This window comes from Aspergillus aculeatinus (genome assembly GCF_003184765.1).
Source record: "Aspergillus aculeatinus CBS 121060 unplaced genomic scaffold BO66scaffold_13, whole genome shotgun sequence".
In the NCBI taxonomy this organism is placed as follows: Eukaryota; Fungi; Ascomycota; class Eurotiomycetes; order Eurotiales; family Aspergillaceae; genus Aspergillus; species Aspergillus aculeatinus.
This window is the reverse complement of record NW_020291482.1, coordinates 284,593-296,980: the sequence shown is the minus strand read 5'-3', so window position 1 is coordinate 296,980 and position 12,388 is coordinate 284,593. Positions and strand designations below refer to the sequence as shown.

The 12,388-nt window shown below is 56.7% G+C and overlaps 5 protein-coding genes and 2 non-coding genes across 7 annotated transcripts; 5 read left to right on the top strand and 2 right to left on the bottom strand.

Moving 5' to 3' along the window:
* BO66DRAFT_t108 lies at window positions 1-81 on the top strand. Its single transcript has one exon. It is a non-coding gene; the product is annotated as a tRNA-Ser (tRNA).
* Window positions 82-653: 572 nt separating this feature from the next.
* Window positions 654-726, top strand: BO66DRAFT_t109. The gene has a single exon. It is a non-coding gene; the product is annotated as a tRNA-Thr (tRNA).
* A 599-nt stretch (window positions 727-1,325) lies between these two features.
* Window positions 1,326-4,466, top strand: kexB (kexin kexB). The gene is made up of 2 exons (XM_025644555.1): window positions 1,326-3,470; window positions 3,523-4,466. The coding sequence occupies exons 1-2, from the start codon at window positions 1,699-1,701 to the stop codon at window positions 4,274-4,276; spliced, it is 2,526 nt and encodes an 841-aa protein (XP_025505967.1). The 5' UTR covers window positions 1,326-1,698; the 3' UTR covers window positions 4,277-4,466.
* Window positions 4,467-4,832: 366 nt separating this feature from the next.
* Window positions 4,833-6,451, top strand: BO66DRAFT_318326 (sorting nexin-4; the record flags this gene model as incomplete). Its single annotated transcript, XM_025643596.1, has 2 exons — window positions 4,833-5,129; window positions 5,264-6,451. The coding sequence occupies 2 exons, from the start codon at window positions 4,833-4,835 to the stop codon at window positions 6,449-6,451; spliced, it is 1,485 nt and encodes a 494-aa protein (XP_025505966.1).
* A 145-nt stretch (window positions 6,452-6,596) lies between these two features.
* Window positions 6,597-7,454, bottom strand: BO66DRAFT_38750 (uncharacterized protein). The gene is made up of 3 exons (XM_025646318.1): window positions 7,327-7,454; window positions 6,971-7,260; window positions 6,597-6,880 (listed from the first exon to the last, which is right to left on the bottom strand). Exons 2-3 carry the CDS (start codon window positions 7,214-7,216, stop codon window positions 6,743-6,745), a joined length of 384 nt encoding a protein of 127 aa, XP_025505965.1. The 5' UTR covers window positions 7,217-7,260; window positions 7,327-7,454; the 3' UTR covers window positions 6,597-6,742.
* A 653-nt stretch (window positions 7,455-8,107) lies between these two features.
* BO66DRAFT_345607 (putative ubiquinone biosynthesis monooxgenase (Coq6)) lies at window positions 8,108-9,919 on the top strand. The gene is made up of 2 exons (XM_025644554.1): window positions 8,108-8,367; window positions 8,421-9,919. The coding sequence occupies exons 1-2, from the start codon at window positions 8,187-8,189 to the stop codon at window positions 9,815-9,817; spliced, it is 1,578 nt and encodes a 525-aa protein (XP_025505964.1). The 5' UTR covers window positions 8,108-8,186; the 3' UTR covers window positions 9,818-9,919.
* Window positions 9,920-9,964: 45 nt separating this feature from the next.
* On the bottom strand, window positions 9,965-12,232 carry BO66DRAFT_390261 (histidine--tRNA ligase). Its single transcript, XM_025646961.1, has 2 exons — window positions 10,603-12,232; window positions 9,965-10,536 (listed from the first exon to the last, which is right to left on the bottom strand). The coding sequence occupies exons 1-2, from the start codon at window positions 11,887-11,889 to the stop codon at window positions 10,252-10,254; spliced, it is 1,572 nt and encodes a 523-aa protein (XP_025505963.1). The 5' UTR covers window positions 11,890-12,232; the 3' UTR covers window positions 9,965-10,251.
* Between the last annotated feature and the right edge of the window lie 156 nt (window positions 12,233-12,388).

Genomic DNA, 12,388 nt, shown 5'->3' with positions numbered 1-12,388 from the left:
GACACTTTGACCGAGTGGTTAAGGTGCTGGCCTGCTAAGCCAGTGGGTTCGCCCGCGTGAGTTCGAATCTCACAGGTGTCGTTCATTTTTTGTGCCCCTTCTTTGTCTCGCATGTTAACTGCTGCCCCTGCTGAAGGAATTGGGAAAGTTACACCAATATTTTACCCTTTCAGTCTCATTTGATTTAGTATGTACATGCAATCGATAGATATCCTTGCAAGACAAATGCCGCACGGCGTAAAACGATTTCCGTACACTCCCAATTCTTACCTTGCAGGGCAACCACTGGCTTTATGCATCCACTGTCCTCAGACGTCCCAGTATAGTAGCAATTATATCAGGACTGCTGGACGGAGACTCACTTGCATGTGTTGATCACAAGATCACTGTCCAACAATCCGAATTGTTTGGTCTGAGGACGAGGCACGGGCTGAGACTCCGAGCTCACTCGAACTATAGGTGAATAGCTGGAAAGGGTCCAGTATGCTTCAGTACCCCGAGTCGTAGGTAGTAGTGCAGGTTGTATGCCCTTGCCTGGGTTGGATGGTCCTGGCTTGTCGCATACCTTGTCGTCGCCCACGATGATTCGAAACGATCTATGGTCAATGCGCTTAGGAATGCAAAGCATCCTATTGAGGCCATAAAGCAACACTGCTCTCATGGCTTAGATGGTAAAGCGCAGCACTAGTAATGCTGAGATCCTCGGTTCGAGTCCGAGTGTGAGCAAGTCCACATCTTCTTTTTTGGTTTGCTTTGCCCTCTTTATGGCTACATGTTTTTGTTGACATCTCAGCCAGCTTTCATAGCATCTGATGTTGCGTCGTATTTACCACTGACATAGTCATTATCTCACCAGTCAACCCCGGTCTGTCATCAGTTGTGACCGGGTGTTTACCCCTATTGACCGTCATGTTTCGCCAAGATGACCAGTTTCATTCGGCCCAGTCGATCACGCAAGTTTGGAGCGGCTGACGAATAACATGCAGTGAACTCCGCAGCGTGTACGGAGTATGTGGTGTATTCGAGGTCGACGACATGCATCCCAGTGGACAAATCCTTCAAGACTCGGTGAATGAACTATAGTTTCAATGAATGTCAAATGAGCCTATATCCGAGCAATAACTACTAATGATTTCCTCGTGCTTTGATACTCACGTATGGAAGACCGAAGACTGACTCAGCTTGAGGTGCCCACGTCAGGCCCAGGTGCCAAGAACCCACTGGGCTGACTCTAAGCCCAGGCAGGTTAGAGAGCAGGATGGCTCAAAGGCTCAAAGAAAGGAGCACGGGTGTCGCAGACTCACTCCCGTCTTTGTCTCCAGCCACGGAGTCGGTCGCTAACTTACTTGCTGCTATCTTAGTCTATGCTTTGCCGCCCCGAGGCGTAACTTAACCCCTACCGCTAAACCAATTGCTAACTTATTGAGAACACGTTCCTTTAATTCATCCCCCCAGAATTTTGGGGTCGGGTCTAATTGACTACCTATCAATCAACACCTCTCACACTCATTCCACCCTTCAAAACACCTCCTCTTCCATCGTTGCCACCTAACCTCGGTCTCGCGGACTCCCCTGGTCGATCGCTGCCCGGTTGCGAGACAACTTCGGTGTCTATGCCGCAATCACTATATTACCTGGCCTAATCTCTTTTCAACTCTCATTGAGTAGACGTTCTATCCCACCGACTGCGCTCCCGCCATGCGTCTTTCTGGTGGTGCCGCAGTGGCCCTCGGCTTCCTCTGTGCCTCTGCCGCTGCCTCGGCCTCCCTCCACCCTCACCGATCCTACGAGACACGCGATTATTTCGCCTTGCATCTAGACGACTCCGCCTCCCCAGCCGACATCGCACAGCGACTGGGAGCTCGCCATGAAGGCCCTATCGGAGAACTGCCGCAACACCATACCTTCTCCATCCCCAGAGATAGCAGTCATGAAGTCACCACCCTGTTGGATCAGCTACGGCATCGGAGGAGTTTGCGACGACGCTCCGGCGATTCGGTTGCTGGCCTCCCAGCCTTGAGCAAGAGGGAGGAGGGGCTCGATGGCATTCTCTGGTCCGAAAAGCAGGCCCCGAAGAAGAGATTCCAGAAACGAATTCCCCAGCCAGTGAATGTCCACCGGTCGCCCGCTGCCCCCAAAGAGGACCCGGTAGCCGCTCAGGCTCAACAGGAGATTATAACTTCCCTGGGGATCGCAGACCCCATCTTCAACGGGCAATGGCATCTCTACAATACTATCCAGGTTGGGAATGATCTGAATGTAACCGGGCTTTGGTTGGAGGGTATTACCGGAGAAGGCGTCACTACTGCAGTGGTCGATGATGGGTTAGATATGTACAGCAATGATCTCAAACCCAACTATTTCGCCGAGGGCTCGTACGACTACAACGACAAGGGTCCTGAACCGAGGCCGCGTCTCAGCGACGACCATCACGGCACCCGATGCGCGGGTGAGATTGCTGCGGCAAGAAACGATGTTTGCGGCGTGGGTGTCGCCTACGATAGTCGCATTTCAGGCATCCGAATTCTGTCCGAACCAATCGACGACACCGACGAGGCAGCAGCCATCAACTATGCCTATCAAGACAATGATATCTACTCGTGCTCGTGGGGTCCGTTCGACGATGGCGCCACGATGGAGGCGCCCGGTGTCTTGATCAAGCGCGCTATGGTCAATGGCATTCAGAACGGTCGCGGGGGGCGAGGTTCGATCTTTGTCTTCGCGGCCGGCAATGGGGCAAATTATGACGACAACTGCAACTTTGATGGGTATACCAACAGCATCTACAGCATCACAGTCGGTGCAATCGATCGTGAGAACAAACACCCTAGCTACTCCGAATCTTGCTCAGCTCAGCTGGTTGTCGCATACAGTAGTGGCTCAAACGACGCAATTCATACTACCGATGTGGGTACTGACAAGTGCTACTCGTCGCATGGAGGTACTTCTGCCGCCGGTCCGCTGGCTGCAGGTACATTGGCTCTCGCGCTCAGCGTGAGACCCGAGCTTACCTGGCGCGATGCCCAATACCTGATGGTGGAGTCAGCAGTACCTGTCCACGAGAATGATGGGAGCTGGCAGGATACAAAGAACGGCAGGAAGTTCAGTCACGATTGGGGATTCGGCAGGGTCGACGCCTACACGCTGGTGCAAAAAGCGAAGACTTGGGACCTGGTGAAACCCCAAGCATGGTTCCACTCCCCATGGCTGCGAGTACACCATGAGGTCCCACAGGGCGACCAAGGACTGGCCAGCTCGTACGAGGTTACTCGAGCAATGATGGATGAAGCCAACCTCGAGCGCCTGGAGCATGTGACTGTAACGATGAATGTGAACCATACACGCCGTGGAGACTTGAGCGTCGAATTGCGCAGCCCGGAAGGGCTGGTCAGCCACCTCAGTACGGCCAGAGAACCCGATAATGAGCGGGAGGGCTATGTGGACTGGACTTTTATGAGCGTTGCGCACTGGTAAGTCACCCGTCTCTTCCTCCCTTGTTGGCTTGTGCTAATCTATTCCTAGGGGCGAGTCTGGTGTCGGCAAATGGACCGTGATCGTCAAGGATACTCTTGTCAATGAGCACAGCGGTCAATTCATCGACTGGCGGCTTAATCTCTGGGGAGAGGCTATCGATGGCACCAACCAGCCCTTGCACCCCATGCCCACCGAACACGATGACGACCACGAATACGAGGACACCAGTGTGGCCACGACCAGCATTGACCCTGGCCCCGCCAAGACGCAGCCTCCCACGAAGCCTACCGATGTCGTTGATCGTCCGGTGAACGTCAAGCCCACTACAACGGCGGTGCCGACTGGAACCGAGGACAAGTTGGTCTCCCCTACCGAGACTGGCGTTGCTGCTTCGCCCTCAGCCGCTTCCGACAGCTTCCTGCCATCCTTCTTCCCAACATTTGGCGCATCGAAGCGAACCCAAGCCTGGATCTATGCCGCGATCGGGTCGATTATCGTCTTCTGCATCGGATTAGGCGTCTACTTCCATGTCCAGCGCCGCAAACGCCTCCGCAACGACAGCCGGGACGACTATGACTTTGAGATGGTTGAGGACGAGGATGAGCTGCAAGCGATGAACGGACGGTCGGCGCGCACTCGCCGCCGCGGTGGTGAGTTATACAACGCCTTTGCTGGGGAGAGCGACGAAGAGCCCCTCTTCAGCGACGAGGATGAAGAACCGTACAGGGACCGGGGCATCAGCGAGGAACATGACCGTGATGGTGCAACTGGAGGACACCATCCGAGAACAGCGGACGAATAGACTTTCTGATTGTTTGGGTCTTTACTTATTTCATGTTGCTTGATCTATGGCATTATGAGCATTATTACTCTCTTTTGATTCCCTTTGGATTGCTGAGAAGGTGTCTTCTTTTTCAAGTGCATGAAAGCGAAAAGAGAAAAGCTGTGTATATAGCAAGGATAGCTAACACCTTGTAATAACAATGAGGATGGTAAGAATTAGCGATGAGTTGAGAGCGATTCGTACATTACTTTGCACTTTCTACATACATAGTAACTATTTTCGAGTCCACAGTCTAGTCGCTTTCGTCTCAGTTCGGGAGGGATCTTGGCAATGACGGCAGCTGCTTCCCCCCCGACCCCCCGACCCTCAACGGAACCTCACCTCCACATCCTGCGACCTGAAGCTATTCTTCTCCGCATTACAACAATCCACCCCACTTCATCACTTATTCTTCCCATGTTGTGATTCCGGCACGCCCTTTGTCAGGCTTCAACTTCCCAATCAGGCACGTAGTTCCGACACAGCGCAGATAAATCCCCCGCCGGCTCTCGACGGCAGCCGAACCCCTCGCTCGATGGATCACCACGACGACTTCGACAGCGTCTCGTGGCGCCACGAACCCGACAGTGATGTCTCACGACCTACAACCTCCGGAACGGACGCAGAAGAAGAGCCGCATGGATACGGTCATGATGTCAATGGCAAGCGACGAATGAGCTCCGCCCAAGAGAACACCCAAGCCGGACCAATGGCCGATGCCGTAGACCTCGCTGGGATCGGAGACGGCGTGCTCGAGTGCCGGGTCGACTCGCCTCTGAAGGAGAATGACGGCACGAAAGATGCATACATATCCTACTTGGTCACGACACAGGTGGGTGGTCCCTTCACACGCGGTGTCGCTGTCGCCGCCAGCACGGCTGCCTAGCCGCCCGGGGGAGGAGGGGAAAGGGAGGAGGATGCTAGGGACAGGATGGACTCGAGTTCTAATCTACCTGCTTGTCACAGACCGACTTCAAGTCCTTTCAAAAATCCGAGTTCACCGTACGACGACGATTCACCGACTTCTACTTCCTCTACAAGACGCTGTACCGCGAGTATCCCGCGTGCGCGGTCCCGCCGCTGCCGGATAAGCATAAGATGGAGTATGTCCGAGGCGATCGGTTTGGGCCGGAGTTCACCACACGCCGCGCGTGGTCTCTACATCGATTCCTGAAGCGTCTGACGTTGCACCCGGTGTTACGTCGGGCGCCGTTGCTGGCGATCTTCCTGGAGTCGCCCGACTGGAACGCTCACATGCGGCTGCGCTCGTCTCGCAACTCGACCAGCACGTCCGACGGGAGTGGGGTGCCGGGCCTGTTCGACAACTTCACTGACACGTTCGTCAATGCGTTCACCAAGGTGCACAAGCCGGATCGGCGATTCATCGAGGTCCGGGAGAAGGCCGATAAGCTGGACGAGGACTTGAATCACGTGGAGAAGATCGTGGCTCGGGTCGCGCGACGGGAGTCGGACCTCGAAGCGGACTACAATGACTTGGCGACGCATTTCCGGAAGCTGACGCCACTGGAGCCGGAGGTGGAGGTGCCGTTGCAGGTGTTCGCGGCCTCGGTGGAGGAGACCGGCCGCGGCCTGAAGACGCTCAAGGACCACACCGATCAGAATTACTTGGGCTCGTTGCGGGATATGGAGGCGTACATTGTGTCGCTCAAGTCCTTGCTTAAGACGCGCGAGCAGAAGCAACTGGACTTCGAGGCCCTGGTGGATTATCGGAACAAAGCCGTGGCTGAGCGGGACTCGTTGGCCTCGAACCCGTCGTCGTACTATGCTTCGAATCCGCTGACCTCGTCGCCCGCATCGTTCATCCGATCCAAGATGGAGGACATGCGGGGAGTTGACCACGAGCAGTCGCGGCGCGAACGGGTGCGGAAACTGGAGCTCCGGATCGACGAGTTGACACGGGAGGTGGAATCGGCCAAGACGACGTCGGAGATGTTCGACGAGGAGGTGGTGCGCGAGGTGGCCGACTTCGAGCGGATCAAGGCGGTGGAGTTCAAAGACACCCTGGGGGCTATGGCGGAGAAGCACATCGACTTTTACCAGGGCGTGCTGAATACCTGGGAGCGCTTCGTTGCCGAGATGGAGGGTGATCTGGATGAGAACACGGGAGAAGCCGGGACCGGCCAAAGTCGGTAGCTTTGTGTGCGTTGTGTTTTATGATCATGTTGTGCGTTCAACTCCCTCTAGGTATACTCTCTATTGTTCTATCGGACTAGCCTGTTGCTTTGCCGTGCCTGCCGTGCCTGCCGTGCCTGCTTATACCTCTTCCTCTGTCAACCAAGGGATTTTCATTCCATACAGCAGAAGGGGGGTGAAGAGGAGAGACAAAACGAGCTAGGCTGATGAAAAACAATCACGACGTCTCATTATGTATACTCTTTCCCCCGGATTCATCTCCCTCTCCCCAGATCTATACAACCCCCAACCCTAACTCCCCACCAACCGATCCCTCACCCTCTGACTCTCCGCCCACTCCAAATCCACCGGACTCGGATTCTGCTGCCCCACCGACGGATCCAGAACCGCCAAATCCAAGGCGCGAGTCGTTTGCCTCCGAACGAGCTTCTATAGTTGCCGTGCATGCCCCGGAGATTAGTCTTGGAGCTGCCTTTTCCGCTTTGAACATGACCCAGACGGAAAGGGGGTGAGACCCACCTCGCGATAGATCTGATTCGGGGTCTTCGTGATTTGTGTGCTGTCCTTCGGGTTCTCGCCGGCGATCAGGCGCAGGTAGACTTCATGGTCGTAGTCGATTTGGTGGGATTGCGGGGAGGCGAAGTTGGCGCTTAGGTGGAGGGGTTGGGGTTGGGACTTGGGGGGTGATGTTTGTGGTGATGTTGTTGTTGTTGTTCTTGTTGTTGTGGATGTAGGGGACGGTGTAGATGGGGCGTTGGATGCCATAGTTTGTTATATTAGGTAGGCTGGCGGTCAGGGTTGAGCCGGTTCTATTCAGGTTCTCAGTCTCTTGCGAATATTGGCAACATGTACTTGTAGGTATGGATGGGATGAACCGTGCGACAGTATTTCCAGAGCTCCCAAGGAAAGGGGCCAGATTTCTTTTATTTGATTTTGATCAGTTTTCTGGTCTACTAACTTATCGACTCCTTCAGGTCTGCATTGCATGTCTGACGGGATTGTGGCGGAGTGAGTGCATTAGGGGGGCTGTGAACGCGTATGGTACATGAGTACTGGCTGGGATTGGTATGCTGGGCGTGAAAGGTTTGTTTCAAATTACGCAGTATAGGTAGGTGAGTTGAGTTATTCATGCACAAAGAAAGGGAATTTTTGGGCGATTATGGTTTGCCACTGAGTCATATTTGATCGGCAGGGAATGTTTTCATTTCTTCATTTCTCGGGGTTTGGTGCTGGGGATTGAGGTTTGGAGGTTGCGGATGCATATTGTGCGGAGAAGACAGTGAAGTCAGTGTTGGTTGGAGAGGCAAGGCCTTGCGAGGTCTTCCGAGAGAGAAGCCGATCCCATCTTCTTGTATACAGACAGACATAAGGAAGAGGATAGTCCGTATACTCCATCTACTCATGCTAATTCAGGAACGAAGTCCGAGGGTGACGGAGATGGCGCCCGCTGGTTTCTGCCACCGCCTCAATTGACCAGTCTGGCCCCACTTTTTTTTCGGGCTGTTCCTGGCGTTTTGGCATTTCGACTCGCGAGGTTGCTAGAATTCTGCCGCCCCAAGGCGGTGGTAGAGGCGGTCGAGTGGTCGAGTGGTCGAGTGTAGGTGAGCGGCCGTTTATCTGGTTTGTCTGGTTTGCAAGCCATCAATCAGCCAACATCCACCCGATACTTCGATTCCATCCGGATGATTCCCGGTTGATGACCGCGACGTCTTTTGTTTGAATACTTCAAGTCACCATGCGCGCTCTTGTACGAACGGCCACACGGCCCTACGTCTGCCCATCTTGTCAATTGGGTCGTCTCTCCGCTCGCCGCCGGTTCGCATCCGCCTCCACCCCGAGCAGCGCATCGCCCGAGATCTACGATGTCGTTTGCGTCGGCGGTGGTCCTGCAGGTCTAGGCCTGCTCGCAGCTCTACGTATGCAGTCTCAAACTTCCTATATCCCATGGACATGACCTAACAAAGACTAGGAGCTACCCCCGCTACCTCCAAGCTCAAGGTCGCCCTCGTGGAGACCCAGGACCTGCAGAAAGCCCGCTCATGGTCCCTCGATGCGCAGCACTACTCCAACCGCGTCAGCAGTCTCACACCCTCCTCCGTTTCCTTCCTCCAGAAAATCGGCGTCTGGGACCATGTCGACACGGCGCGTGTCCAGCCCTACCAAGAAATGCAGGTCTGGGATGGTGAAACCGGCTCGCGCATCACCTTCGACTGGTCCATGGAGACCTCGCCGTTCGAGGACCTGCGCACCGTCGCAACCATGACCGAGAACTCCAACCTAGTGCGCGCCCTCCTCTCGCGCATCGCCGAGTCTGGAGACGAGGACCTCTCGATCTTCTCTAATACCACTGTCTCCTCCATCGCCAACGGCTCCGACATCCCCGACGGCCCCGACCTCTCCGCCTGGCCCGTCCTCTCCCTCGCCCCGACGACCTCCTCCTCCGCACAACCGCCCAAGCAGATCGCCGCCCGCCTCCTCGTTGGCGCCGACGGCATCAACAGCCCCGTCCGGCGCTTCGCCGATATCTCCACCTCAGGCTGGGACTACGACCGACACGGCGTCGTCGCGACGCTCTCCCTGTCCGACCTGGACCCGGTGCACAGCACCCCCAACATCAAGACTGCCTTCCAGCGCTTCCTCCCCGCGCTCGGCGGTCCCATCGCCCTCCTGCCCCTCCCCAACAACACGGCCAGCCTCGTCTGGTCGACCACCGTCGCCCACGCCGCCTACCTCAAATCCCTGCCCCCGCGCGCCTTCATCGCGACGGTCAACGCCGCCTTCCGCCTCTCCATGACCGATCTAACCTACATGCTTCGCATGGAACGCCCCTCCGCCTCCTCTCCCACATCCACCGACTCCTCCTCTTCCTCCTCCTCCGCCGTCGACCCGCACGAAGACGAACTCACCTGGCGCCTGCAACACACGCCGCAGCCCCGCAAGCCCAGCCAGCTGCCGCCACTCGTCACCGGCGTGCAAGAGGGCAGCGTCGCCTCCTTCCCGCTGCGCTTCCGCCACGCCTCGACCTACATCTCGCCGCGCGTCGCCCTGGTCGGCGACGCCGCGCACGTCATCCACCCGCTCGCCGGCCAGGGCCTGAACCTGGGCCTCGGCGACGTGGCCGCGCTGGCCCAGACGGTCGAGTACGCCGCCACCCACGGCATGGACGTCGGCGACCTGCTGACCCTGGAGCGCTATGCCGGGGAGCGCTTCGCGACCAACGCCAAGATCGGCGGCGCCTGCGACGTCCTGCACAAGCTGTACAACGTCCCCGGCAACGGGCCGGTGGCGTGGGCGCGCAGCTTCGGGCTGGATGTCATTGATGCGGTGCCGTTCGTGAAGGGGCTGTTGATGCGGGGGGCGCAGTGATTCATGCCTGGATGGAGAGGTAGTTCAGCCCTATGTTTATCTCTTCCCGTGTATAACTATATTACCTTCTTTTGGCTACTACATATCTGGTCGTGATTATGGAACTAAGGATGTCGCATGGTTGGCAGCATCTAAAGTAGTTGCACTGTAGCTGTCCTGCACTCTTCCCCTTACAAAGCTTTCACACAAAGCAAGTAGAAAATCAAGGTACACTGGCACCCCAGCACAGCATTACACCACTCTAAACCGAACTCCAAACAAAGTCTTTGAAACGCTTCCACGCTCTCAATTCGACTGCAATCTAAAAAAAACTGGGTATTCTTTCCAATATTTCCCCCCTCTTATTGAAATTTTCTTTTGGCGCGTGTATCTAATATGCACACATTGTATTTTGCCCCGCTTCCTTTGTGTAACTTTTGTTTTGTTGAAATGAATCAAGCCTCTACCTTGGTAGCCTCCAACTGCTCCGTGATTACCTGCACGTCTTGGCCGCGGCGCTTGTTGGCGACGCGGGTCTTGATCTCGGCCGGCAGGGCGGCCAGGTCGACCAGCACGCCCTCCTTCTCGGGGTGGCCGTCCTCGAGGCCCATCTCCTTGATGCGGACCTTGCCGGCGGCGAGCTCGTCCTCGCCGAGGATGACGGCGAAGGGGACGCCGACTTGTTCGGCGGCCTTGAATTGTTGGGGGAGCTTGGGCTTGACCTTGTAGGAGAATTCGGCCTGCATGGTTTTCAGATTAGTGGGAGAATGAAGAGGAAAATTCCAAGGGTAAGGGGAGCGATATACCTTGACACCTGCGTTCCACAGCGACTGACACACGGTCATGCGCTCCTTTAGCATGCCGGTGAAGCCCTTACCGCCGAAGGCCATGACGTAGGCGTCGACTTCGCTGCTGCGGAGGGCCTCGGCGCTCTTCTCACGCTCGATGCGCGCCTTGGTGATGGAGAAGATGCGGTCGACACCGAAGGAGACACCCACGCAGGGGATCTGGGCCTTGGGCAGGAACATGCCCACGAGGTTGTCGTAGCGGCCACCGGCGGCGACACTGCCCACGCCCAGCGTCGGGTCGTTGGACCGGTCGTCGTCCTCCAGGGTCTTGGACTTGTCCTTCTTGGCCTTCTTCTGCACGGCCTGGGCCTCCGCGGAGCCCTTCTGCACGGCGGGGGCGGAGCCCTCGGTGACGACCTCGTAGATCACGCCGGTGTAGTAGTCCAGCCCACGGGCGAGACTCAGGTCGAAGGAGATGCGGTCCAGCACGCCAAAGGCCTCGAGGTAGTCCATCAGCAGCGCCATGTCGTCGAGACCGGCCTTGGCGTTGGCGTTGGCCGTCAGGGTCTCGTCCGCGAGGAGGCCGTCCAGCAGCTCGCGGCCGCCCTTCTTCTGGGCGTAGGACCAGATCTGGTCGGCGACGGCGCCGTCCAGCCCCTTCTCGTCGACCATCTCCTTGCGCACGTCCTCCCACGGCATCTTGTCCAGCTTGTCGACGGCGCTCGAGATGGGGCGGATTTTGTCGGCGGGGACGCCGCAGACCTCAAAGAGGCCGTCGAGGATCTTGCGGTGGTTGATCTTGATGTTGTAGCGGCCCTTCCAGCCCAGCTCCTCGAAGACCTCGGTGACGATGCGCAGGATCTCCGCGTCGGGCACCATGGGGTCGAAGGTGCCGGCGATGTCGAAGTCACACTGGTAGAACTCGCGCATGCGGCCCTTGCTGACGGCGGGCTGGTCGCGCCGGTACACCTTGGCGATGTGGTAGCGCTTCATGCTGCGCACGTCCGGGTTCATGGCCAGCCAGCGGGCGAAGGGCACGGTCAGGTCGTAGCGGAGCGAGCAGATCTCCCCACCCTGGTCCTGCAGGTCGTAAATGAGCTTCGAGTCCTCGCCATACTTGCCGGCCAGGATCTCGCGAAGTTCGAAAACGGGGGTGTCGAGGGCGGTGCCGCCGTGGCGCTTGAAGACGTCGGCGATGGTGGAGAAGATGCGGTCGCGGAGGAGGGCGTCGGACCCGGACCAGTCCTTCGTACCCTTGGGGGTCTTCAGGTTGAAAGAGACCTTGGATTCCTTGTCCTTAGGCATTGTGCTGTCTGAGAAGGGGGATATGGAGGAGGATGAGGGGGTGAAAGAAGAAGTGGAAGAGGGGAAGGCCGGAGGAGTCAGAGAAGAGAAAGAGGAGGAAGAAGAACAGGATGAAGAATGGTGGGGGATGGTGGGGGCTCGACTGATTGGGCGGACAACTGGTGGGCGGCCGCTGTTGCTGTTGCTGCTGATGCTGCTGCTGTTGCTGCGAATACTACAACCACTCTGGTGAGTTAGTCTCCGTGTTAAGCCAATTGCTCGTCGAGAGCAGTGCAATGACACGGGTCGCAGTGGAGAGGGCATTCAAATGAACGAAGAAAGTTGTTCTCAAAGTTGTTGATTGACTCCCATCCATGAATGACCGGGAAAGAAAGTCGCCTCCTTCAATCCTCCTTCCCGCGGCTCGACCCGGCCGTTTCTCGGCCCTCAATTTCTCCGTTCTTCACTCAATCCGGAAATTAGGGCAGATCTATAGGGCATAGATCTTGCAGGAGGCAGA